Below are 27,957 nucleotides of genomic sequence, written 5' to 3' on the forward strand. Positions count from 1 at the left end.
CCACTGTTACAGGCTAAAAGCCATTAATGTATTGTAGGAACTGGATACCTGACTGTAATGTCACATTACATTAATGTCCCTCTTCCTGGCCCCGCCCTTTCTGTCCCATTCATGTTATAGACTTTACATTGGGGTGACATCACACACATAAAAAACAGATCTTCTAAGGTCTGGGAAAGTTTTGCATATACTAAATCCTCATGGTTTCATGGGATAATACCTTATTTGCAGTTCTGGGAGTGCTGTCAACACTTTTACGGATATCTCTTTTATAATGGCAGTCTATGGGGAAAATACTTTCTGGGCCATTGGGGATTCTTTTTCTCGCAGCAGCACTTTTGGCCACTGGGACAAATTAGAAACAAGGCCGACTGGCCGCACCATATCCAACTCTTTTAACACATCCAAGCTAAATGGTGGCTTTGCCAGTCAAGACGTGTTAGCGTTGGCAGAGCTACTCCCTGATCCATGAACGGCTGTAAAACATCGACCTTTGCAGCCAGATACAAGGAGAAATTATTACACTAGTAAGCATCCCTTTTGCCCTCTGTTTCAGCATAAGGCTTCCAAGTAAGTGCTCTCACCTATGTCCTCCACTTGCTCCAGGTAGTCGTTATACTCTCTCAGACTGGGGAAATCAAAATCCCTCTTGTTGTATCTGCACAGGGAAGATACAATTCATGATACAAATAGTAAAACCTGATGAAAGCAAACATGCACTGACATTAATAGCCTCCATTAAATCAACCATTTTATAATACCATGTCTGCATATTGCCTAATAGGCACACATTAGATGTCAATTAAGGGGCTATTAAAGAACCGATGAGAGGGAGAGAAAGAGGCTGGGGAGGGGCTGCGAAGTAAAAACCTGGCAGGGAAAGAGCCTTCCCGTTTGAGCCCCCCCCCATCCCCCCCCCGGGGAGAGTCATTGTCTACAAAACAAACAGTGTAATGAGAAAGACAAAGGTGGCTTAAGAAGTGGGTGGAGGCATGGGATGGCACATAAACACGCAGAGCCTCACCCCTCACCCTCCTGAGCATCCCCCCCACTCACATCTTCAGCACCTTCTTGCGGATCTCCACTTCCTTATCTACGGTCGGGTCTTCGAAAAGCTGCACGCGGAAGTTGCTCTTCCTCAGGGGCGTGTCGCACTGCACACAGTTGCCCGAGCCGCGCACAAACAGCATCTCTACACAGTTCTCGCATCTGTGGGGGAGAGGGGCACAACAGAACAGAAAATATACCACCAAGCTGAGTTGGATATTTCCAGAGGTGACCCTCCTCAGGCAGGCCTGAGAGTCAGCTCTGTGTGTGTATGCATGTGATGTCTTGTGTGGCTGCTGAAATACAATTTTCCTCAAAGTAAAGCAAATTTGTGTTTTTTTTTTTTTTCAAGTCTGTAAGTTATCATCAGACGCAGTGGGTGATAATGGGGCATATGAATATTTCCTCTGAGTGCTCAAAGATGGCTGGGATTATGATTGGAATGTCGTTTAGGCTGCCTCCCACTCTCAGACAAGAGGAAATTAGTCTGACACTCCATCAGTGGAGTGTCTGTCTGCCGTGGAAAAACATTTGCTTTATTGTTATTTCAACAAACCTCAGTCATTCTGCCACGTTGCATAATATGATAAAATCCAGCTCAGTAATTCACAGTGTAGTCTATCATTATAAGAATGGACTATGTCTTACGTAATTTGGGAAAAGCCAAGAAGTACAGATGGTCAACTGCAGTGTTTTGTGTATTCATTACTTCATCTGTAAATTTAAGTATTTTAAACTGAACTGTCATTTGTGCTTAAGGTTTTTATTTACCTTGAAGTTTAACTTTAACATGTCAAATTATTCTTGACATGGTCCCTAAATGAAAGAAAGCTGCGTTACTGAGTAGCTTAAGCCACATTTTTAAACACCGTGGAAATCTAGGCAGTTATTGATCAAAGTATCTACTATAAATCTGTTTAATGGATATGATTACTTTCCAAGACAAAATATGTAGAAGTACAGCACAGTCATGATGAGTTTTTCAGGTGGCCTTTGGTTCCTCATATAAAGCCATGAATCATTGTTCTCTTCAATAACGTGCACACCTCTCTACCAGTGACACAACAATGAACAAAAACTTTTCAGATAATGTTGGAGTATTCCAGGTGAAGCCCAGGTTGGTTTACTCTATGAACCATCATGACACAGCTCCTTGGCAACCAACCAGCAGACCTACCTGAGGGCACAACCCTCAGTTTAGCCATCAATCACACCTTTATGCAGGTAGGCGTTTACCCATCAGTCACACTCAAGTGAGGAGTGGACACTGAAGACAATGGGAATGTTCCTAAATCTCCCCTGATGGGGTGGAGGGCCTGGATAAACGTTTGCACAGTACGCTCTTGTAATTAAGTCCTTGTGGAGCTTTATTTCCACAGGAGTTCACCTTCCTGCTTGTGACCACCTTTGCAAAAATGGATAACATCTGGTTTCCAAATGTTACTACCTGCTTTTGAGCACTGACAGTACTCATAGTACTCATAATAAAATATAGAAAAGCTGCAGGGAAAAAGCCTGATTTTTCCCCATATGCCACTGATGGTATGACTGAGTCACTTCTTTCCAAAAGTTAAAGACTGGGCTTGAGGCACTGGTGCCTTGTCAAAAGCTCTCCTGGGATGAAGCCTATTAGAACAATCATGACAGAGTCATCATGCAGGACATTTCACTTCATCAGCAGGATTCAAAACAAAAAAAAAAAACAGTTAAAGGAGAAACTGCAGAGCCATGGAGTTTGGCTGTTTATGCGTAGCGTCTCAGATATGGGTCAAACAAGCCCTACCTGCCAGGTATGACACCAGCCATACAACACGCATAGATATATAAAACAGACAAAGCATTGCAGGGGACTTTTTTACAAGCATGTCAGTTTAGATGAAGCAGCAATATAAAAATGAAAGCTGGACGATGGACAGAAACATCTGCGTTGTCCAGTTGGTGCTTCAGAGCATGAGGAGCCCATTGCTCAAGTGCACCCTGGAAGAGGCAGATGTTCACTGTGGCCCCAGGCTACAGGAGATGTATAGGCCTGGCCATATGGAGGGAGACGGGGAGATTCAGCTTGTTTCCACAGGCCCACAAAGAGCCCATTCATCAACACGGGGCGAGGAGTGGGGCATAGCTTGCCCCCTGCCCCATAAATGGACCACACAACAGAACTCTCCATAGGGGAAATCCTGTGTAACTCTAGAGCAAAGAGGTGAACGTCTAAAGGGGAGGGAGGAGACTTTTAGAGGCAATTTGCCATCTTTCTTCTGAAGTTCGCCTTGTCTAAGTGACAGCTTTCAGATTGTGTGCCTGTTGCAATTTGTAATCAAAGGGAGATTCAGAAATCTCTTGCCAAGGATAAGCAATTTTGCTTGGCATACAGAACAGACATCTAAGTGAACAGTCAGATCTCTAGCAGCTTGCCATCTTTGTGTCCCAGGGCTGTTGTTGCTGACTGAGTGCTCCTGACTCCTCCCTCTCTCACCTGTCCTACTCAGAGCTCCAGGCTCCTATCTCTCCCATCTGCAGCTGTCAGCAGGTCAGAGAAGGGGGTGGTAAGAGGAGGGTAAACAGGGTCCTGGCTCAGCAAAGACGCTCCCCCACCACCGCCACCATCACCCCACCACTGCTTGGTGACATTGCCTGTATCTTTGCTACCTCCCTTTGTGAGACAGAGCAAAAAACTAAACAATACAAAACAAAAAAAAAACCCACCATGATCAGACAGAAGCTGGAATCACCTGTTTGTGTCACGAAGCTCATGATGTTCTCAGGACTTTCTCTCTTTGTGTCATATTTAAACCTGCTATGATGCTCTGTCCTGCCCTGTGACCTACAATACCTGCAGCAGCACACTCAAAAAATGCTGAGGCCCAAGAGTATGACTGCTTACACAGGAAGCTAGCGTTAGGCTTGTGTGATCTTAAAAAAATAAACCACAGATTTGGAGTATTTCATAGAGTAGCAAAGTGGACAGAGATTTGTCACTGTAAACTTCAACTTAAAACTCTTCTTTTAATCCTAAACCTAAAGTTTTCAAAATAAAAACACAGGGATATGAACATTTTAATCATATCATGAAAAATACAGTGAGAACCAAAGGCTTGTGGAACTAAGCTTACCCTGAGGTGGTGCAGAAGTTGACATTTTAAGAAATATCATAAGTAGCATTCTTCCTGAGGCTTATACAAGACAATCTCTCTGCCAAAGAGTTAAAAAATGTGCCTGCTAGCACCTATAAAGTTCACTAATTATTATATCTTGTTTATTTAATCTGAAAATTAACTTTAGAAACACCTGAATAAAACTTTTCCCACTTTACCACTGTTAATGCACCCAGAACATATAACCATCAGGTACAAGAAGCTAGTTTCTGCTTAATGAGGTGTGTCTATCAACCCCAAAATGTCCACCCCCTGACATTGTTTGTGCCTGCCTGGGTGCCCAGTGTCAAATGTCAAAGGGACATGGGCCCGGTGTCATTGTGCGAAGGTGATAAATAACGCACATCAAACACCACCGGTGACAGGGACACAAAATGTGCTGTGGTGGGGTTTAAATTTAGACGCATGCTAGAGGTGGAGAAGCTCGATACCGCATTGCATCGCCAGGACAGGAAGCCTGGTCAACCAAGACTGGAATGGGCCACTCAGGCGAGCCAAGGTAGAGAGAGAGAGAGGTTAACACTCTTTTAAATGAATGAACCGGTGCAGAGCGTCCAACTAGGGCGACATTGAAAAATCTATGCATCATTTTATCAATAAATCTGTTAATCATTTAACCCATATTCACAAAACTGAAACAAATATCTCTCATAATTTAAGACAGACTGTCAGAGAAAAGAAGAAAAGAAACTGGATACAATGATTATCAGTTTAATCAGTTATCAAAACTGTTGTTGGCTGAAATCTAGCCTAGGTTGAGTTTGTATTTTCATTCTGATTACTAGATTTAAACTGTTCTATCAGCTGTCCATTGTGAACCAATAACAAGGTTGTACTGGAAAAAGTAGCTGTATCATTTCACAATATGAATTTTCTGCCCGTCTGTGCTTTTGTAATGGGAGGTACATCACTCCAAATTTTGGACTTAAAAGATATGGACTTATGTAAATAAGAAACTGCTTTATGTGTTTGTTTGTGAGTTTAATTAAGTATACAAAGACACACTGTTCATGTGTATTTATGCATTTTCCTTTCTGATTCATTTATTTTTCCATATTTCCTCTGTCGTTCTTATTCACTGTTTTCCGTATAGAGTTGTTGATTACAAATGGGAAATCAGTAACTGTGAAATTGAAACACTTTGCTCAGGCTACAGTGCAGGCCTCCATATTTATCAACTCTTTGGTAAACCTGGCTGGAAACTAAAAGCCAAATGACATCAGTGATGAAAATACTAATACAGTTTGAGAGTACAGCAGTTTCCAAGTGGTGCATAAATTCAGCGTCGCACCGGCTCCGAGAAACATATCCAAGGTGACCTGAGCTAGGACATCTCTCCAAATTGCTTCATTGCAGAATCATTTTAATTTTCTGCGTGTAGCCCTGCATCCAGACGGAGGCGGTGAGTTATGAGCTCACTGACCTGATGACAAAGCACAGCCGCTTCCTGACGGTTCGGTCAATAAACAGACAGGGTCGAAAAGATGCTCTCATCAGCCTACCACCGTCACTGCATGATGCTCATGGAGAACATGTCCCCTTCATTTAAATGACCAGATTTTTAAGCACGTGACAAGGTTAAACACTGGAAAATGCACAGCAAACAAGCTTTACCCAGTACTGACATGACAATGACACCCAATAAAAACTGTAGCGAACAAATATGTAAGATTAATGTGAACTAGTGCCGCAACAATTAGATTATTAAGAAACCAAGTCAATCAAAACAAAATTATTCCACTTGTGATAACTGATTAGTTGTTCAAGTCATAAATCTGTTAGTTCCAGATTCACAAAAATAAAGACTTGCTGACATTTCTTTGTTTTATGTCATTGTACATTAAATATTAAATTAATTTTCTGGTAGCTTGTGAAGAACATTTTGCAATTATTTGCTTATTTTTTTGTTTTGTTTCATAGAAAAGTATGAAGGATTTTAGGTTCAAATTCTGTAACTGACCCACCAGTCCAGACGCACCACAGGAGTTTAGTAAGTTTAAAAAAAAAAAGCTTATGTTCAGGGATCAGCTTCGGATGGTTACATTTAGGATGCGTTTTTTAATGAGTGGGGTCTAGGTGTTTCTGTCTCTGCTAGTAGGATCCATAAGCAATATAGAGCATGTTAAATGATCATACTATAATTATGTAGTGCAACCTTTTTAACACCTCTAGACTGTCTGTACTCATTACATACACACAAAGTTTATATTCCCCTTCATTAGTCACTCTTTTACCTGCTATCCTGAACTTTTTGTACTTTCCACGAACTTATAGGGGTACAGATCAGTGCAGGTACCAATGTGCTGCTGTTGTCTGGTCTGTCAGTGTCTAGCAGGTTTGACAGTTGTCATGCAGAACTATCAGATCAGAGACAGAGGATGAAGCCACCTTTCAACTGTGCTAACTCGCCTGTTAAAGCTGCAGTACGTTTCTGAAAGTTAGTCATGGTCAACAGTGTCAAACTTATTTTATCTATGCGAGTTAGTATGCTGTTTATAATCCACCTTAATGTTTCATCATAAAATTCATCACTGAGCACAACAAACCGTTAGCTGTTAGCCAAACGCTCAAACCTCTTTAACACGCAACCAGTAAGATTTGAGAAGATAAAAAACGCAAAACAGGTGGAAATAGTTTTAAAATAAAACGTAACCGCCTGCTTTGGGCGTTTTAACTGTCGGCGGGTGTCTTTAGCACAGTTTGAAGCAGGAAAAACACGGTGGTGTTGTGGGGGGAAATTGGCTTCACTGTGTGCTCTCTGTAGCTGTCAGATGTAAATACTCACAGCGTGTGGCCGCAGACGTTCACCATCAGCTTCAGCGACGGATTCCTGTACTTGGTTGTTTTGCACCTCGGACACCCCTGGTCGTCCATTTCTGCGCGAGCAACACAAAATAACGAGCCAGAGAAAAATGTCAACAGCCTGCAGCTCCTTCTGTCACTTTCCAGGAGGCGAACCGCTGCGTTACACACAATGTGGTCCGACGGGAAAGTGCACTAATAAGAGCAGTTCCGCCTTGACGATGACCTCCACAGCAACGATGGCCACACTGTGGTGCAGGCACACCCTGGGGTCCCTGAGGAGTCCCAGGGGGTCTGAGGCAAAAAGCTGAGTAGCTTATTTTCACTTGGTTGTATTTAGAGAGAACGTATAAAATAGTTGTTTTTATTATGGGGTTTCATTGTCTCCTCTGCGCTGCTCTCCATACATGAGTCTCACATATTCCATGATCTAATGTAAGTCTGAACTGAAACATAATTAAAACCAAAGACCTATCCAGATGTTGTTCCCCAGGGCTCCTGACATCATGCAGTTTCTAGTTGAATGTATAACTGTTTGGGGGAAAATTATTTATCAAAGATGATGGATACATTATATGATTTATGATCTTACATCATCAATGTGTGCTGAAGACAGAAAATGTCTATTACATTATTATAGTGATAAAATAGTCCCATTAACTTTAAGGCAGGTTGGCTGAGTAGTTTAATTTCAGATTCAAAGGTGATGCACTGCTGTATATTTTATCACAATTACTAAAGGCCCAGGCCTACGTGTTGATTTACTGACAATGTATGAATGTCAGTAATTGTTAATATAATGTTAGACTCCACCACTACATTAGATTTAAACTTTTTCAATTTGCAAAAACAAGCAAACAAACAATAAATTACAATGACAAAAATTCATGTTTTGAAATAACCATGAATCTGACCAGGTAAATGTGATAGTACAACAAAAATATAACCTTCTGTGAGTGACATTTGATGTCAGCTCTCCTTATATTACTAATTTCATATAATCTTATATTAATGTTAAACAGGTGGATGGCTTTGGGGGCATGAATGTATGGTAAAAAAATAATACTTAGAGTTACTTTTTGAGCTCTAAAGAAGACAGAAATATCACAACACACATATTTATGGTGGTCAGATGGTCTGAAAATCTATATATATGTGGAGCGGTTTGTTTCTTAATATGACATGATTATATATTGGAGTTGATCTAACATTGTTAACATGCTTATTGGGATCATGATGTGTTTGCTGTGACCTGCCTCAGAGTGATATATCTTGTGGTATACAGATTTCAGAGTGCACTGAAAAGTCTGTGGAAACGCAAGCTAAGATGGAGAGTGCCAGATAGTGTTGGCATTTAAAAAAATCTTCTGAGTTGAGTGTATCCGACTAGTCGAGTCTCAGTCTCAAGTTTTTTTTTAATGTTTTGCGAGTCAGAATCATTTCTGATTGAGATGGTGAGGGACAATATTTCCAGGATTACCCCCCTCGCCCCCCTTAGATCTCAATACTTGGACAAGGTAATAAAAACTCTCTCGTGCTTTTATAGTTCTATATACCGACAGTAAACGCAGCTCCTGACCATACAGATAACAGGGATATCCCGTTCCCACGATCCCAGAAGCGCTCACCTTGCACAGGTGAGCTGCGGGAATATACTGGAACTTATATGAGTGACAGTTGGAAACCAAACATTCGTGTCTGAATCGGCTTGCTCCTCCCTTATGGGTCCATCGGCGGCCAATGGCGTGGCTCTCCTGCAGATAGACCCCAGTGTGTCTCCTTCCAGCTCCAGTCCCCGCAGAGTAAAAGTCACGTTGGAAGGAAAAGGGGAGAGAGATATCTACTTACAGCTGCTGTCAGATATCCGATCGCATTCGCATGGCGAGGAGGTAACCTGATCGAGCTGGGAGGAGTGACTTTACCAGGGAAGGCTTGAACAAAAAAAATGTCTTCTTCTTCTGCCGGAGAAGTCACAACAGCAAATGACATCAAGAGGGAAAATGTGAAGGAGGTGGATAAGCGGGAGTGCATCAAGTTTGTGGCGCTGGACGCGGCGGAGTTGTCCATGGAGCGCACGACTCCTAACACGGACGCGGTGCGCACGGAGCTGTTGGTGAGCGCCGCTTCCTCTCTGGCTTTCTCTCCGGAGCAAGTGGCGTGTGTGTGCGAGGCTTTGCAGCAGGGAGGCAATGTGGACCGGCTGGCCAGGTTCCTGTGGTCCCTGCCACAGAGTGACCTGCTACGCGGCAACGAAAGCATCCTAAAAGCCCAAGCCCTCGTTGCTTTCCACCAGGCACGATACCAGGAGCTGTATAGTATTTTGGAGAACCACAGTTTCAGTCCGTCCAACCACACCTTTCTGCAAGATCTGTGGTATAAGGCCCGGTACACCGAGGCGGAGAAGGCGCGGGGGAGACCCCTGGGCGCTGTGGACAAGTACCGGATCCGGAGAAAGTATCCTCTCCCCAGGACTATCTGGGACGGCGAGGAGACTGTGTATTGTTTTAAGGAGAGGTCTCGAAACGCGCTTAAGGATCTGTATAATCAGAATCGGTACCCCTCTCCTGCCGAGAAAAGAAATCTCGCCAAGATTACAGGACTCTCCTTGACCCAGGTCAGCAACTGGTTCAAAAACAGGAGACAGAGAGACAGAAACCCGTCCGAGGCACAATCAAAAAGGTGAGGCAACAAAAGGAACAATCGACGCATTTAAATCACAAACTTCATACGAACCAAATTATCAGAACATTCCTCTGAGTGCACTGTGCGCATAAGGCGCATTAAAATACACTCGGGCTAATTTTAACAAAGTATTTGAAAGCTCTTTTTTGTCCCTCGTGGAAAGGCGCTTAGTTTATAACCATTCACACTGTGCCTGACATTACTCGGTATATTTCAGAATCTCCCGTCGGACTCACTTATTAGACTTGACAACGTGAATCATTAACTGTTTATAATTAAGAAACCAAAAAAAGTATGCGTAAAAGGGTATGGAGCACGCTTTTAATGTTTTGAAATATGAAGCGGTTGCCTTTCAGATCCGGTTTCAAGTGTGTCGGTGCTATGGGGCATGGAAACCATAAGCAACTAAATAACACAGTGACTTCACACACACTCCAGTGCCTTGAATATCAGACACATAGAGTGTAACTTTGATGAAACATTTCAAAAGCTGACTTGAAAAGTTACTTTCATTTCCTCTTCACGTGTATTAATAAGTGCGTGTGTAGATGCGCACGAACCCGTACACACACACAAACACACTAGCGCGTGCGTGTGTCCCCCAGCCCAACATAAATCATTTTCACAATCACACTTTTTTCCCCTCTCAGACAAAAAAAGGATCTAAGAGGCTCCACCAGCTTCTGCGTTTCATTTCATAATCTTCCACACAAACAGACTGAATTTTACCTTCTTTCATGTTTCCCTCTCTGTGAACAAAGCTGACGCACACCTGGTGGAGGTGACCCCTCCGTCTCTCTCTCTCTCTCTCTCTCTCCCTCTCTCTCTCCTCCCCACACACATACACGCAAGCGAGCACAAACACACACAAACCATCACAGGCCGCCTTCAAATCTCGACAACAATTACTCTAAAACAGTGTTTTAATATTTTTATAACCTGCGGATATTTTTGAACAAACTTTATCGTCTCACACTTACAACAACTAGTATCTTGCTTTGTATCTTTTCCTGGAAGTGGGGGGTTTGGATGTTTGAGTGTGTGTGTGTGTGTGTGTGTGTTTGGGGAGGGGGCGGCTTGGGGGGATGCAGCTGTTTTAATCAGTCTTTTAAAACTGGGTTAATAAACAAAACGTAACAGCCACGTCCATATTGTTTTTCACGCCTTTTTTTAACTGAGAAATGAGGATTTTAATTTTACATTTGAAATTCAAGGGAACAACTTTTCGTTTCAGCCATTTGTCCTCTCATGCCACCAGTGCTGGCATTTTGTCACACCAGAATTTATTGCGCCAAATGGTTGCACGGTTGTTGATGCTGGTTGGTTGTTGTCAGTGCTGCTCTCCATGAGGTAAGAGAGGGTTACACATTCACAAACACAGCCTGCTCTTCAAAGGTTGGTAATAACACAGCAACAAATGTGACTCTGTCTGCTCTGCGTTATAGGCAAGATGTGGGTGGAAAGGAAATAAACGCCATTATACCAGTTTATGCTCTCTAATTGTAACAGGGCTTTGGAGTGTGTCTTCTGTCCCCCAAAAACTACACAAAGGGAAGAAGAAGCACTTAATGCTTGTATCAGGAACTTACACATTTTTCCGATCTTATTCCATTTTGGCTTAGAGTCAACAATAATTTACCACAAATGATTTCCTGTTTTTCTTCTGTTTTGCGAGACACCATTTGTCATCTTCATCTGCCTGTTTTTTTCACAGTGAATCTGATGGAAACCACAGCACAGAGGATGAGTCGAGTAAAGGCCAGGAGGAGCTGTCACCCCGGCCCCTCTCTAACTCCTCAGATGGGGTGATCACCCATGGGATTCAAACAGGGCCTCTGGACAGCGGGGTGGTCATCCAACAGATAGGGGACATCAAGATGCCCCCTGGGTCCAGCAGTGGCGGTCTCTACAATGGAAGTCTAGTAACCAGTAACACCTCTTCCACCGTGTTTCACAATGGTGGCTCGTCTTACCTCCACACACCTGGAAACATCCTCTTCAACGGGCTCAATTTGGGCATCCAGCCCTTGGCCTTCAACCCTCTGAGGCCTTCTGGAGGGGTATTGCTGGGGAACTCTGGAGTGGACATGCAGATGCAGACAGGGCAGGAGAAGGGACTGGGCAGCTCTGGTGAGGACTCGAGCCTGCAGTACGCCCCCTACTCTGGCTGTGTGAACGGAGCCGAGGTGAAGCTGGAGGGGGTTCACACCATGGCCACCCAGAACGGGGGCTCCTCTGTGGTGACTTTCAGCTCCTCGTCAGGTGCGCTGCAGCTGGGCGGCTACAGTCTAGTCCAGGTGCCGAGTGGAATCTCTGACAGTGATGGCAGCTCATTACTCAACAGTGACATAGGTCTTCCTCCCCTGCAGCTCTCCTCTGTCTCCTCTGCCTCAACAATCCCACAACAAGGTGGGTACAGGAAGTGATTTGTTGTTAAACATGATTCAGTTTTCATTTCAGTTTACTTATGAAAACCTTTGTTTTTATGTTTACTTGAGAAATGTAAAATAACATTCTGAGGAAAAATGAGACACAATTAGATATTACAGAACTTTTTGACCTAGTGACAAATGACTAATCATTCTTTAATTTTTAATAATAAATAGGATATATTATCTAATAATGGGGTTATGATAAGTATACATTTAGTCATTCACTTACTCATTTAGTCTGTGAGGTACATACAACAGATTTGCTCTAAATTAAAGCTTTTACATTAGACGAAGAAAAGACAAAAATAGGACCTACTACAGTATTAGAATAACCGAAACCCAGATAAAATCTACAGGTGTCTTATATCACAAAATAGATATGAAATCCTTATATCTCTCAGCTTGATAGCAGGTCAGTGGTGCTCTTTGCCCTCTTTAAATGTTCCAGTGCAATGCTACACATCCCTGGCGGTTTGTCAACAGATCTCTACTACGTTCACCCAGTATATCCGAGCTGCTTTATTCTTGGCTTGTCTGTGACTGGGCTATAGCCCAAAGGACTGATACTACACATAACACAGAGCAGAAGAAACAGGGAAGGCCAACCCCCCACCCCTCCACACGCACACGCACACGCACACGCACACGCACACGCACACGCACACGCACACACACACACACACACACACACAAAGAGGTGGTCCTTTGAAAACCCCAGAGATGAATAAAAACAAGTTCTGAAGTCACCATCACTCATCATCATTGCACTCTTGATCTGCAGAGCAGGGAGGTGGGGAAAAATGTTTCAGACAATCAGAGGCCATGAAACACATTAACAGGGAATAAGCCATTACAGCACTTGCTTTGACAGAAAGCAGAGAATCTACTCCAAGATGAATTATAAGGAAAAACAAAAAAAACTGAGGCTTGCTGTTGAGTTCAAGCAGGCTTTTGGATTCATTCTCTGGGGCACTGTGGGGTCAAGCTTAAAGAGCACAAAGTGTGTGAGACACACACCAGCAGTTTTGGGGCCAAGGCCTGCTCTTAATGAAACATATAATACTGTAAGGAGTGAGAAGGGGGCCCAGCATGGACATGGGATCTAAACTGTAGAGATACTGTATGTATTGATCTGTCATTCTATTACCACAGGTTCCATGCCTCTGAACAATGTAGCAGCAGTGAGTTCCTCCAGTGACAACTCGTTCCAGCAGCAGGACAAACTGACCATGACGTCTCTGCACCACAGCACAGTCCTCTACAGCATGAGCAATACCGGCCAGCCGTCCATCAAGAAGGAGCCTCTGGAGGGAGGTGTCTACTCCTCATACCACCCCGGGCTTCACCTGGACCCCAGCGGTCAGATCAGCTACACCACGCCCAACTCAGAAGAGGCTCCCTCTAGCCAAGGTCCTGCCTCGACCACCGAGGTCCCTGCCGTTACTTCATCCAGCCCTGAGCCGGAGGTCTACACCACCCTCACCGTCAGCACGCCCCTGATGGCCCAAACGGACCCGAGCAGCCACCACCTCCAGACCACAGAGTACCTTGGGGGCCACGAAGTCCGGGGGCCTCCGCCCTCGCATCTGATGGGCTCCGGCATGAACAGCGACTACATGAACCTTTCAGAGAACAAGGTTGATGGCCCGGGCTCAGGAGGCGTGAATGAGATGGTACGGGCGATGTGTGGGGAGATGGAGGCTGTGGAGGGAAAGGAGCTAGCCAAACTACAGACAGTGCAGATGGATGAGGACATGGCTGACCTTTAACCTCAAACCAGTCTCCTCAAAGAAGCACTCGTGTCCTCCCAAGCAGCGATATGGTGAATCTTTTTACCTTTGTGTGAGCGTGTGTGTGTGATTTTTTTTTCTTTTTTACCATTCATTTCCTTTAAATGTTAAATTATTTGTGTTCATTTGACTTTTACAATGCACTCTAGTCAGAGGGGAGCCCCGTGGGTGGGCATTATCAGTTTATCATGAAAATAAAATAAAAAAATTTTTAAAAAGTCTTTGACATGTTTTAAAAGCCCCAACAAACATTACAACTGTTTTGTGCAAACACAAGAAGTCGCTGTATGTGTTTGAGCCATGTTTAAATGTGCATTTTTATAGACAACACCTGCTACTTCCTGTTGAGTGGATTTGATCTGCAGAAGCAGGTGCTGGAATGCCTTGAGTCATGTGACCAGGATGTTCCTCCAAACTAAGTGCGTCATCTGGCTCAAACCAAAAAGGTCATTCAGTAGGGGGAAGAGGGAGAGAGCCTCTGTGAAAATGATCAGTTAAACAGCGACGGCTTCACTGAAGGACTGCACACACATACGGAGAATAATAGGCTGTTAGACACAGAAAGCTGCTGATTTAGGAAAAAGTGTCCTTCAGTAAGCACCTTAAATTCTCTGATTGCCTCTCAAGTCACTGCAAAACCCTGATTTTGTGCTTTATATCACACCAAATGAACTAGGAGTGTTGAGTATGGAACTAGAGTTAAGACAAATGTGCCTTTCTGCTACTTAAAATACACAATGGCATTGGTCTGTTTTGGCATTTGCACTACCATAACGACATTACAATGTACACGTTTCAAGCTGGCCTCATGTTAGAGGGTTTGGCATGTGTGACGACAACAAATGCACACTATTTCAGCAATGACTCCTATTTCAAGCCTCATCATCAACCTGTGAGACCAAGATTTGAATGATGATCGAAAGGTCACGCGGTTGGTCCATCGTATGTTGTTTATAATGCTGCAACTCATAGTACGTTGACTAGATACAATGATGCTATACTATATTGTGTTTCATTTTGATGTGTCTCTCCAAATGTCAGTAAACATGAATGATATTTTTCTATAAAGCCAGATGCAGACGTCCACAGTGTGTATGCTTTTGAAACGCTAAAGGAACAAAGGGAAAGAAGTTAGAAGTGAATAATAGGGCAACTTATTTTTCTTTTTTTTATTTTACTGTCCAACATTTAAACCGGAGAGGGATTGTAATAATTTCTCTTCGCATGGCGTCATAATGTTTTGGACACTAGTGCCTTTTACTTTTGTTTTGTGAATAATACTAAAAGTAAGCTCAGTCGTAGCTCTTGCGTTGGTGTGCAGGCAGTGACAGCGTAGCTTCAAAGATTTACCACCACCCCCGTCGCCATCACTGGCACACTTGTTGGGTGTCAGACAAGGCAAAGAAAAGAAAATGTGGAGCCCATTTGTCAAGTGTGTCCAGTTATTTTCACAACAGGAGCCTAATTCCTCGCTGTCAAATGTGACCATAATAGCATATTTCAGCCTCACAGCCAAGTCATAACATGCACATGTATCAGTGCATCACATGTCTTCATATTAGAGGACTATTAACACTTTAATTTGTCAGGATTTATGACATTATCCCAAAAATTTGAATGGACATTTCAGTGAAAGTATCCTCAGTGCTTTAATGTAATATACCAAAAAAGAGTTGTGGGCAAGTAGTAAACTGATGGTCATTTGTTTTGTTTTGTTTTGTTTTGTTGTTTTTTTTTTTTTTATCTTAGTTTGAATGATATGTTTGTTATCTGAAATTATGTGAATGTATTTTTCTAAATCTCCATACTGCAATAAAAGTTTATATTTATAAAAACATAAAACGGATATCTTTAATTCTTACAAGCAAAATTAGCTTCGAGATGACTGATTAAATTAGGGAATCATCTCTGAGGTTTTTCGAGATTGTAAGGATACAACATATCTGTAATGAATGAAAGTTACAGACATTTCAGAGTCCTATGTAGGCAAACTGTGCATGGGTAGGTGGGGAGGTGGGGGGTGGCATGCAGTAATCCAGCAAGCCTGGTGCTGCTCTCTGCAAACCTGCAGTGATCGTTTGCACATGCCTGGCAACCTGGAGTTCATTAGTCCTCCTTTTCTCATCTCAGCCCCTGTAATTCAAATAAACAGCAACGAGATTTCCAGAGGTAAAGCTCTCTTTGGGTGGGGGGTCTGCAGCTCCCCACAGCTCAGTCCAATCCAATGGCCTTTTTCCCTGAGCGAAGGCCGAACAACCCTCCCCTGCTTCAACATGTGGAAGAATGAATCTGAGGCGCTGTCACTCACAGGCTCTCGAGTCTCTATCCAGAAAAGAGCCTGAACTCCTGTCACGGCTTGAGGGGATTCTCTCTGTGTTCATGAATTTCCACCCAAGACTTGTTCACTCTTTGGGCACTCGACCAAACCAGCGTCAAGAGATAAGACGGAGACAAAGTTTGACAAATGGACAAACAGCAGGGGATTTTATTTTATTCGCAGCATGTCTGTGTTGGATTATAGGAGTAGCCCTCTCAGTGAATCCTGGCTGGAGGAGTTATATATGATCTAAGTGATGACCTAAATAAACAGAGACTGTTTGTATGTGCTCACTGTTGAGGCACAGAGAGAGGGAGAAGAAAAATGGGAGAGGCTAGCGGGAAAGGGAGGGAGAGACAGGCTACCAGGATAAAGTTACCTGTGCACAGGTGACCTCGTCGCCATGGGCAGTGGATTAGCTGATTGTTGGGTATCAGGTAACTCCTCCTGTAATATTGAAGAGGGTGAAAACAGCTTTGTTGGAGCCCAGAACAATATCCCATTCGCAGCAGGAGCCCATGGTCTGTGGGTCTCACGGGGAGGGGGTCACAGTAAACTCCAAATTCCACCTTTGTATTGTACCTATAAATTAGACAGGAAAGGAGCTCAATTGTTGCCTCACAGAAGACACATAGTACATTTTTCATGGGGACTCGACACAGTTGGTCGCTGAATTTTTACATTTTACAGCTCTCCTTATGTGTGAAAATCAGGACATCCCCATATCTAAATAGTAGTGGATTATTTATGTCCACAATTTCAAACATGCAGCATAAAACATGCGCAGTAAAAAAAAAAAAAAGAAAAAAAAAGAGGGAACTCCCCCAGAACTCTGGCCTTATTAAAAACACTGACCTCTGATCTTTCAGATGGTTTCAAAGCTGACATTTAATGCTGCGCAGCAGACTGCAAGCCATATGTAACATGACCTGGGGAGAACGGTACTCCACTGCTCCACGTCCCACTAATGAGAGGGCAGGGGTCAGTGGGTACCAGTCTGCTAGTACAGACCCACCACTACTGGCCAAGTAGTTCCCTGTCTGTACTGGCAGGAACACAGTCTCCTGTTGGCTCTAGTCAGGCTGTGGAAAGTAGGTGCTGTTTGTGAACTATAGACGGGAAATAAACGTCCTCAGTCCTTGTGGAGTTTTCTTCTTCTTTTTTTTTTTTACCTCCTTAGTTGTTGCTTGGCAGAGTACAAGGTATGTGCACATGTCTGCTCCATCATCCAGTGTGGGAAGGGGAAGATGCAACCAGCATGATTCACCAGTTTGTTCTGGACTACAAGGACAGAAAACATAAGTCATGAGGACAGCTTTAAGTGTCCATGTGTTTGTGTGTCTGAGTGTAATGCACACACACACACAAACGCACGCACACAAACAGTGGCAGCAGCTGGGAGGCAGCATCATGGCCACACCACAGTGGTCAAACGGTATTTCCCAAAGAGAAGAACACCACTTTGTAACAGGAGCAGAGCACATGAGGCCTGACATGACCAGGGAGGATCACGGACACACACACACACACACACACACACACACACACACACACACACACACACACACACACACACACACACACACCTGCTCCTTAAGTACCTGACTGCTAAATAAAACTTTATTGGCAAAAACACAAATAGCAACTCATCCCGGCAGGAGTTACATTTTGACTTGTATGATCGCATTGCCATGGCGCCCCCTCCCTGCCAACAGGGACACATGGTATTTGCACAACACGTTTAAATCGTTCTCTTTTGTTTGTTTATGTCTTTGTCTGCTTGCCCGGTTTGTTTACTTATTCCTGCCCTTCAGCCAAATAACAACAACAATAATACTACTAATAATACTAACAATACTACTTAATAATAATTTCCCTAAAACAAATGTCTTCATCTCTATGCCCGGGGCGTGTTTACCGAGCAGAGCACTGTAAAAGCCGAGGCCGTAATTGCATATTTGTGGAGGTGGTCCTCTGAGGAAATGCGTAATGATTTTGATGAGGGGGGGGGGGGGGGGGGGGGACTAACCCCAGTGCACTTGTACCAGGTCTAATTTTCCAACATGACAGGAAACTCTGTTAAGCTGATAATTGCAGCTCCAATTTCATTTAACTCACTCATGTCAACAGTTGTGTTTTGTTTTGAGAGAAGGAGCTGCTTTTTTTTCACTGCCTTTCACTTCACCAAATAAAAACCCTCTAACTCTTAATTAAAGACACATTTTGGACATCTTGAATTCACCGAAAACTATAAACAAATGACAAAACTATTGACTGGATTAATTAATTTGTCGATAAATGTGCAGCTTTTTCAAATGTAATCCAATAAAAAGGCAACTGCAGTGTTTTGCGATATTCTCGTACTTGTAGAGGGGCTTCAAGAAAATGCATAATGCATGTTTTAACAAAAAAAAGCGCCCCTTATAAATTGATGCAAACATTTTTATTTTGTTTCAATTAGATAAATTCTTTTTTATATATATTTTCAGTGCAGTGACAAGGTTTCCTTTGCATGTCACCAAAGTCGCCCCCCCTCCAAAAAAGAAAAGAAAAAAAAAACAACTCAAAGCAAAAACCAGCCTGGGGACTAAATCTGACATTTTTTCCCTTGATTTAAACAGTATCGGCTTTGTTCCAGTCGATACAGCTGAAATAGCACTTTGGATTTAGATAGAGTGAAAACCATGTGTTCAGTGAGCCAGTGGTCGTTTCAGTTTTCCTCCATATTTTCAATAAAATAAAGCCTCCAATAGGAAACACGGTCTTTTTTTAATGATGACATTTTTATGAAGTGTTTTCTGGTGTTTTGAGTTGATCCTTTTTCTTTCTCTCACTCTCTCCCTCTGGACTGAAGTGTCACTGTTATATCTAATGCCCCCCCCCCCCCCCCCCCACACACACACACACACACAGTGCGGGTAACAATTTACCACTAATAAAGGCAGATATGGCTGCTATCAATAGGCTGATTAATTAAACGGCTGCTATTCGTGTCCAAATTGCTCTGATGAAGTGGAATAATTCAATAAGCGCAGGTCCCCACACCCCTCCCCCCATTCCTGCGGATGGCCTACTTCACATAATGAGAAATGACAAAAAGTTTATTTCTCGGGGTGAAAACATTCTGACTCATTTGTGATTTTTCCGGAAAAAAATCTGTGACTAAAACTCGGAACATCCAGGATACTGAGCAGCCCTGAACCTACAGCAGAGGTTTTATGGTTTTTGAAGGTGACAGTGGACAGTGGACGCCAGGGGCCATTTTTTCTTTTTTCTTTCTTTTTTCTTTCTTTTTTTTTTCTTCCTTTTGAGAAAAAGCCTGTAACGCGAATAAGAAATCCCTGCTCGTTCAGAAAGGAGTAACGAAGTGACAGCACTACCTATGTATTGCATTACTTGTCGGGGTATGAGGAGCCCAGCACTGGGCCGTGGCAGAGGCGGAGGCGGAGAGTCCACATCTTGAAATAATCTCGCCCCCCGGGCTGCTCGGGTTAAAGGAGGAGGCGCGGCGCAATGTGGTAGAGATATTAGAGAAACCCGAGAGCCGCTCATCAGACAGCTCATTTACTGAAGCACTGAGGTTTTACACAGCCCCAGTGCAGCTACAGACCCCGAGCTAAAGTGGCCTGAGAGCCTGTGCGTCCACCAAGGACAGACCTTCACCTCAGAATTTAAACCAGGAGCTACTATGTCAATCTTTTCCAGTTCTATATACCACAAGTGTTTAGCCTGCACTGCGAAAAGAAAACAAGGAAATTAAGTAAAAAAAAAAAACTGTAAGTTTACAAAATAAAGGTTTCACATTATTGCAAATATAATGTACATATTAAAGTTATTGGTTTATTCAGCTACCGGCTGATGCGGCTAAAGTTGTTTGAATAATGTGCAAAACTCTGCAGGTACAATGAAACAACAGTGACTTCAGATGCGTTTGAGCCAATAATGTGAAAGCCTGTGTCTTACTTTAATGTCAGCACGGTGAGATACGAGGTACATGGCAACAATTCAGGTGCAAATCAGGTGGTTTAGGTCCAAGCTAGTGTCTGATAAAGCCTAAAATAAAATCATGTAAAATCTTTTTTTTCCATTTTACAACGAGCATATTCAACTCCTGTGGTCTATAATCAATCCTGATTATCATACAGTCCTTTTTTCTTAATTAAAATATCTTGTCTTTTCAATATCCTGAACATGTGCACACATTCCCAGATACTGATTTTTTTTTAAAGTTTGAAAACATTATCTCGAGCTTCCTGACGGTTAAATTACATATAGGATATTCCAGAGTGAGGCTCCTCAGAGCAGCCACAAAAAAACAAAAGTTCATTTCATCCTTACAAAGGACGTGTGTCACCTCCTAAAACCGATTTGTGTGAATTCGTTGACGTTAAATATTATTTTCTAGGGCCCATCTCGTTCTTTGACATATTGAAAGGGAGTTTAGTTTCAGACTTTTGCGCAGATAAAGAAACGTGATCTATACGGCTCAAACCAACAACTGCACCACCAAGAACCAGTGTCGCAGAGAACTCATTTACTAATGGATTGGTTTAGTGTTTCACCCCACAGAAAACACTGGAGCCAGTGCGGTGCCCGGCTAATCCTTGAAATATAAATGTAGGCTACAGGCTGGGAAGGAGCTCTTCAGAAACACGTGATGGCATATAGGAAATATGCACGAAATAGCAAATATAAGGAGTGAAGGGCCTGTTATATCTGTACATAATATTAATTTTCACCTCTGCAAGCAAGTTGGGTTCTTGTGGTGGAATTTGCCAAGTGAGTATCGTGAATAAACAAAACTGCAGCTTGACCTGAAGAACTTAAATATGTTGTATAATTCTGAAACTCATTTTATTTGCACAGTTTATACCACAAGTGTTGGAAATTTGTGTGCTACTGAATTTGTGAAGATGTTTGTCAAATTGTCTAACAAGCTTAGACCATGTGTCACTTCATATCAGCCTCTCTCTCTCCCTCTCCCTCTCTCTCTCTCTCTCTCTCTCTCTCTCACACACACACATACACACACGCTTAAGTGGCTGATTTCCTACTGGTGGTCTATGGCCCATAACACATTTGGCAGGTAGTATAGGTTCCTCATATAAAAGACGCGCGTAATGGTAAGCATGGACCCAACTATCATAGGAACTTATTAAATTATATCACCTCATAAAATAAACGGCTTCGGTAATTAATAGACTATGAAAGGTGGGAATTCAACTAACTGTTCAGTCTGAATGTAATTAAGGTGGTGGGCGTAAACCACAATCAGCTGCAACGGTTAAAAAAAGAAAAAAGAAAGCGCGTGACAATAAAGACAGTTGGTTAAAGACAGAAAAATAACAACAACAAAAGAATCAATTAAGATTTTGTGTTTTTTTTTAGTTTTTTTTCCACTCTGTATTGCCATCAGTTTATTACTACTCCCTTATATGCTGTTCATGAGGATGTTTCAACCTTTAAAGTGGATAAACTTTCCTCCACAAATAAAAAGCTTTGTGTTTTTGTGGGTTTATCCTCCACTGACTATGATTACTGATAAGGTATGGAGATGCAGTGTGCGGTTTGCGCCACGTGGGAAGCCTGTATAGGCACCACTGTAGAAGATGTATATTCGGAACATGTTAATAAGGCTTTTTAAGAGGTCTGTAATAATTGATTAGTGTTTAGGTGCTGCTCTGCTCCCTCAGCTGAAGCGGGAGAGGGACTGTGGGGGCGGGAGGTGGAAGCGCTCCTATTTCAGCCCCTGACGCACTGCCTCTGGGGAGGAAACGGAGCTGCAAACTCAGTCCTGCTCTGCTGTACAGGGTGCAGGGCAGGGGGAGAGCCAATCACCGAAACGCACAGGCTCCCTTTAAGCCTGACATATCTCCAGCAGGAACAAATTGTCCCAACAATCAACATCCCAATCTGCTGCGCGCATCAGGGGCTGGAGTGGAGTGGATAGCCTATAGGCCTGTGCTGCGCGGAAGGATTGCGCTGGATTGCATCGCGACAAGAAACGATAAACACATAAAAAAATAATAAACGACAGCTATCGTTTTGGATACCAGCGTTTCGGGCGGAGGAGTGAGCTCGGACATCATGTCTATATTACCGTCCTTCGGGTTTACGCAGGAGCAAGTGGCGTGCGTTTGCGAGGTGTTGCAGCAGGGTGGAAACCTGGAGAGGCTCGGCCGCTTCCTGTGGTCTCTACCCGCTTGCGATCACCTCCACAAGAACGAAAGCGTCCTCAAAGCCAAGGCGGTGGTGGCCTTTCACCGGGGGAACTTCAGAGAGCTCTACAAGATCTTGGAGAGCCACCAGTTTTCTCCGCACAACCACCCCAAGCTGCAGCAGCTCTGGCTGAAGGCGCACTACGTGGAGGCGGAGAAACTGCGCGGCCGGCCGCTCGGAGCTGTAGGGAAGTACCGGGTGCGGAGGAAATTCCCGCTGCCCCGCACAATATGGGACGGAGAAGAGACCAGCTACTGCTTTAAGGAGAAGTCCAGGGGAGTCCTGAGAGAGTGGTACACGCATAACCCTTACCCGTCCCCGCGGGAAAAGAGAGAGCTAGCCGAGGCCACAGGACTGACCACCACGCAGGTCAGCAACTGGTTCAAAAACAGACGGCAGAGAGACAGAGCGGCAGAGGCGAAGGAGAGGTACGCGAGACCGGCACCGCTTCGGTGCTGCTTGTTTTTCTTTTATTGTAAAAAAAAAAAAACAAACAAACAAAAAAAAAAACGTTACTCTTTTTTGGTAACACCTTTTCAGCCCCGAATCAATGTTCAGCTTGGATGCAGAATTAGCAAAATGTGGCTACACGCAATCAGAGTATAAGAAAGCGGATCAGAGTCACAGTGCTCTGATAATATTCATGGCCAGAGAGACTATAACAACACAGGGAAAGAAACAGAATAAAATCTGGTATAAGAATAATTTAATTTAAGCCAGAATGTCCTATTTCTATATGGTTACGTCTCCAAATCAGTGATGTCCTGGTAACGCTGATGGTGGGTAAACAGTAGCGTGTTGTTGACAAATGATGCACTTTCTTCAGACACATCTGACATGTCTCAACCGGAATTAAAACCTAAACCACAAAGATCAAAAATCTACGGATTCCGAAATGCAAATGATGTGTTATGTTATTAACTTTGGAATAACAAAGAAAACAACGTGGCCACATTTTTTCAGAACAGTGTACTTTTGAGATCCGTACTTCTGAGGTTAAGCTAAGGATAAATAAAAAATATCGCCCATGAAAACACTTTGTTCATCAGTCAAATATCATCCAACACAGAGTAAAATACAACGTACTAAATATAAACGTGCACAAAAAGGCAAAAAAGCTACACATTTCTGCTTAGTTTGTTTTCAAGGCCAATGCCTGTTATATTTTTAGTGAACTGTAAATTAACTATGGCAGCTTTTTATAATGTTTCCAGGCACTTTTTTTTTATCCTCAGTGAGTTTCTAACAGGCCCAACTAACACACTGATCTGATGCCATATTCTAACATATTCTCTCCTCTCTTGTCATTTCCAGAGAGAACAGTGAAAACAACAACGCAGGCGGCAACAAACAGAACCAGCTGTCCCCGCTGGATGGAGGAAAGTCTCTCATGTCCAGTTCGGAGGACGAGTTTTCTCCACCTCAGAGCCCCGACCAGAACTCAGCGCTTTTGCTCCAGGGCAACATGAACCACCCCGGGGCCTCCGCTTACCCCATGTCCGGCCTCGGGGCCCCACAGCCGGTGCACGGCATGCACGGACACCCGCACCAACTGCAGGACTCCTTGTTGGGACCTCTAACCTCCAGTCTTGTGGATTTGGGCTCTTAAAGAGGCTGCCAGATTATTCTATTTTACAAAAACAAAAATCAGAAAAAAAAGAAGACTGATAAGTGTATCAGATTGAGTACATGTATGAAATAACACTATAGTAGCCTACCTTATAATATAGACTGACTTGTCTGTCGTTAAATTTGGTTAGAACAAAATTCCTTTATGCGCTTAACCTGTATATCCCCCCTTCTGACAGGAGGCTTTCTCACCTCCTGCACACGAAAACACACAAACAGGACCTTTCTGAAACTCTAAACTCAACGAAACACTTAACTGGACTGCCCATTCGCTTAATTTATGATATTTTGTTAAGATAACAAAAGAATTATAGGAACCTCCTGCGATGGAAACTAAGAGGTAACGTTTTCATTAGAGTCATGGTAATTAGTTTCCAATAAAACAAAAGTAATGCATTTGTCTCTGTGTTATTTGTGTATTTGGAGGAAAAATAGCCTGTAGACATTAAAGTCCAGCATTTATCCTACAGTTCCTGACTCTCAAACCTAGTCCCTGAACCGGGAGCATAATCTCACAGATTACTAACCATTAATACATGGTGAATTGAAGTGAAGGAAAGAAAGTAATTCATTTTCTTATTATAGATTTTTGGCGTTGTCCTATTTAATGATGTTTTTTTTTTTGTTTGTTTGTTTGTTTTTGTTTTTTTTGGCCTGATGCTTAGAAGGAGTGCATCCTTTAAAAAAATGTAGAAATTACATTCAAAATTCCCTGAGAAGTAATCAAACCTACACTGGTGGGATATGAATCTCTATCAAAAAATATTATGAGGCTCCAAAGAGTGCAGATTAAAGCCTGCGGGTTCTTTGGCTTTTTTTTTTTAACAATAATAATGGTCACTCAGAACATATAATTCAAAAACAGAGTCACAAAGGGAAATTTAATTATACCAGTGTGAGTCAACATCAGCAGCTGTCTGTCAGGGGGCTGTTGTGTACACATGAACCAGCTTTGGTTCCTTTGAATATCCCGTCTGTTCTACAATACAAGTGTGGCTGGAAGAGAGAGCAGTTTTTTTTCTCGTTTTCGTCATTTTTAGCCCGAGTGCTGCTGCGGATCATTGGCTTTTTGTTGCCGTGTTTTCTTTGCTCTCTCGGAGAGTTTGTTCTGTCGGTTCCGGGCCATGGGAAAGAGCCACCACTCAACCTCTACCAGCTCTGGATTTTCTGACGAAAAGTGGGCAAACATCCCATGTGAGAAATAAAAAAAAAAAGTTTAAAGTTTAAAGTTCACTGCCTGATGACATCAACATAGATACCCTATAAACAAAACAAAACAAAACAAAATAAAATAAAACAAATCATATGGGCTTTAATGTTAGATTAAAGATATACAGTATAAATACTAAAGAAAAAAATCTGATCACCATAATAATCTCAATAATAAACAACAATATCGAAACATAATAATAATCTTGATGATAATAATAATAACAATAATAATAATAATAATAATAATAATAATAATAATAATAATAATAATAAACTCAGAGACACAGTTGGATATATTTGTGGGACAGATTATGAGAATATGGTGGCCTGAGACCAGGACTCTGGTGAAGACAGCTCTCTTGTCCCCTCTCCTCCCCAGCACCACCCCCACGCTCTCTTTGGGCTCATGTCAGGGTAAATTGTTTTGAGGGGAGAGCACTGAGGATTTCCTGAGCATAATCTGAAACAGTCGCTGCTATAGCATTACTGCCTGATTGCAAAGATTGCAGGGCTGCAGGGCTGCAGCGCCCCGCTTCAGTGGAGGGACCTTGAGGTATTCTGCATCCCAGAGGCCCTCTCCTTTTCCCTCTTATTCTCCCAGCCCCTCAGGTCTACTAAAAAACACCAGGGCTGTGCTCCCCATCTATCACCTACAGCTTTCCATATGGTTGTGTTTGAGTGACATGGCTGTCTGGCTGTCCTCAGCAGACCTTCCATCAGCAGGGTTTTGGTCAGGGCGCCTTATTTTTACATTTTCAACCTACATGAAAATCTGTGGTGGAATATGTATTCAGATCAAGTATTGACAGAAACTAAAATCAATTTAAATATAAAAAATATTACTTATTATGCACAATGGCTCCTGTCAGTGTTATGTTGTTGTTGCTGGATCATTGTGACAAATGCATTTACATGTAAATCCTTTAATTTTGCTGATGGGTCAAGTGAAGTCAATTTTAGCTACTTTATGTGCCAATGGGTTAAATAACAACTCACCCTATTTTATTAACTAATATCTTTTGTATATAAAGGTTTAATCTGCAAAGTAATTGTAACTGTTAAATAAATGTAGAGGAGTAGAGACGTAAAGTAGCATAAAATGGAAATACCCAAGTAAAAAAGCACAAATACATCAAAATTATAATCACAAACACTGAAAACTTGGTTTTAAATCTTATGGACTATAAGACAAAGTCCTTATGACTAAATAAACAAAAATCACAGTTAAAGTTAGAAAAACCACCTTTGAGCATTAGTTAATAAGCATTTAACAAACACAAACTCAGATTATTTGCTTCATTAGGCCTGTGGCCTCAAATGTGAGGAAACAACACCACGATTTTCATTAGATTTTGGCTGAAATGTGAGTAGTCCAGTGAAATACAATATGTGACATCACCTTTTTCCATCTGAGCCTCAGCACTTCAAACCAGTGAGAAGAGCACAAATCTCAAAAAACAAAACCTAAGCTTTTTAGGGCCTTTAAGTTTGGTATTTCAGTAGATATACACAGTTATTGTATTCTACACCACAGATGAGAATACATACAAAGTTTTAACCTGAGTGTAATGACAAAATGGCTAAAAACAAATATGTAATAAAGGGATGCTTTTACAATTGTCACCTGTTGTAGCACAGGACAATTCAATCTACTGAAAATACAAAGACATAACAATTTGAATTGTTTTTGAAAATATAAATAGTCATTATATTAGCACACAACTAAAAAATATCCCACAGTACTGGTCAAATGTCACATTCAGCAGAGGTCAGCAGAGAGCAGAGGTTCTGCAGATCATATATAATTCTGACCACAACAGGTGCTTCACACTCTTGGCACACGGTGTGGCTAAATATTCACAAATTAACAAACAGGTGATCACAAAGCCACCAAAGTGACTCCTCATACCTGTTAATCTAATGACAAGATGTCCAGAAGGGTACAGACACAGCAAGGATTAAACAGGCTCTAAGTCACCTTCAGGATGTGGGGGAGACTAAAATCAATCCAACACGGAAACTCTGACGGTGTTTTTAATCATGCTCGGATCCCTTGCTTCCGAACACAGAGGGACAAAGTCTGCGTTCATAAATCTATCTGCCCTATCAGCCGCACAGTGTGTCTTCCTCTCATCAGCCATGCAACAAGTGCAAGTGAAAGGCATGCTCCTGCCTATAGACTAGATGACAAAAGCTGGATGTAACGTCAGCCTAAAGCAGGCCGGTGCCAGCAACAACAGCTGCTGATGGCAAACAGAGTCCGAGTCATCAAAAGGGCATTTCATTTGTCATAGGCGTAAGTGGCAGTGGCTCTAAATCAACAGCAGGAAGGGTCCTGACGTGTGCAAATAAACATGGAGGGAAGCCCGCATGAGCCTGCGCCGTCTGCCTCAGCTGGGTTAATGTTTTCTCTGGCATCGGAATCAGTGTACATCTCCTATAAGCACTAAATCCAAAGCTGAGGAACTTTTGGTTGAGTAGACTTTCCATGGTCTGGTGCCTGCAGGTAGCTTTACCTCACATGGGAGCCGGGTGTGACACAGTCCCAGGTATCCACAACCACAGGCTGTATGTGGGGTGTGTGTGAAGACAGGGGGTGGGGGAGAAGGAGGGAGAAAAGGAGGGGTGGAGTGCAGGCGGGTGATGAGGGACAAAAGGATCTTTTCAGGTCTGCC

At 42.7% G+C, this 27,957-nt stretch overlaps 3 protein-coding genes across 3 annotated transcripts in view; 2 read left to right on the top strand and 1 right to left on the bottom strand.

The window, feature by feature from the left end:
* mnat1 (MNAT1 component of CDK activating kinase) overlaps positions 1-7,158 on the bottom strand; it is a 30,487-nt gene extending 23,329 nt beyond the window's left edge. Inside the window, exons 1-3 of the mRNA XM_041061486.1 lie at positions 6,985-7,158; positions 1,057-1,209; positions 585-658 (exon numbers count right to left, since the gene is read on the bottom strand). Of these exons, the coding sequence (XP_040917420.1) occupies positions 585-658; positions 1,057-1,209; positions 6,985-7,073 (316 nt within the window). The 5' untranslated portion in view covers positions 7,074-7,158. The remainder of the gene's footprint in view (positions 1-584; positions 659-1,056; positions 1,210-6,984) is intronic.
* Positions 7,159-8,809: 1,651 nt separating this feature from the next.
* Positions 8,810-15,735, top strand: six4a (SIX homeobox 4a). Its single transcript, XM_041060833.1, has 3 exons — positions 8,810-9,680; positions 11,398-12,092; positions 13,268-15,735. Exons 1-3 carry the CDS (start codon positions 8,947-8,949, stop codon positions 13,882-13,884), a joined length of 2,046 nt encoding a protein of 681 aa, XP_040916767.1. The 5' UTR covers positions 8,810-8,946; the 3' UTR covers positions 13,885-15,735.
* A 6,253-nt stretch (positions 15,736-21,988) lies between these two features.
* LOC121197695 (homeobox protein six1b) lies at positions 21,989-24,091 on the top strand. Its single transcript, XM_041061417.1, has 2 exons — positions 21,989-22,869; positions 23,756-24,091. The coding sequence occupies exons 1-2, from the start codon at positions 22,310-22,312 to the stop codon at positions 24,048-24,050; spliced, it is 855 nt and encodes a 284-aa protein (XP_040917351.1). The 5' UTR covers positions 21,989-22,309; the 3' UTR covers positions 24,051-24,091.
* Positions 24,092-27,957: the final 3,866 nt, after the last annotated feature.

This window comes from Toxotes jaculatrix, chromosome 17, assembly GCF_017976425.1.
Source record: "Toxotes jaculatrix isolate fToxJac2 chromosome 17, fToxJac2.pri, whole genome shotgun sequence".
Taxonomy (NCBI): Eukaryota; Metazoa; Chordata; class Actinopteri; family Toxotidae; genus Toxotes; species Toxotes jaculatrix.

Excerpts from the sequence above, each read along its gene's own strand:
- six4a (XM_041060833.1), top strand. The coding sequence starts at position 8,947 with ATGTCTTCTTCTTCTGCCGGAGAAGTCACAACAGCAAATGACATCAAG. Across the intron at positions 9,681-11,397 it reads TCCGAGGCACAATCAAAAAG|TGAATCTGATGGAAACCACA; the intron begins GTGAGGCAACAA and ends TTTTTTTCACAG. Across the intron at positions 12,093-13,267 it reads CTCAACAATCCCACAACAAG|GTTCCATGCCTCTGAACAAT; the intron begins GTGGGTACAGGA and ends CTATTACCACAG.
- LOC121197695 (XM_041061417.1), top strand. The coding sequence starts at position 22,310 with ATGTCTATATTACCGTCCTTCGGGTTTACGCAGGAGCAAGTGGCGTGC. Across the intron at positions 22,870-23,755 it reads GCGGCAGAGGCGAAGGAGAG|AGAGAACAGTGAAAACAACA; the intron begins GTACGCGAGACC and ends TGTCATTTCCAG.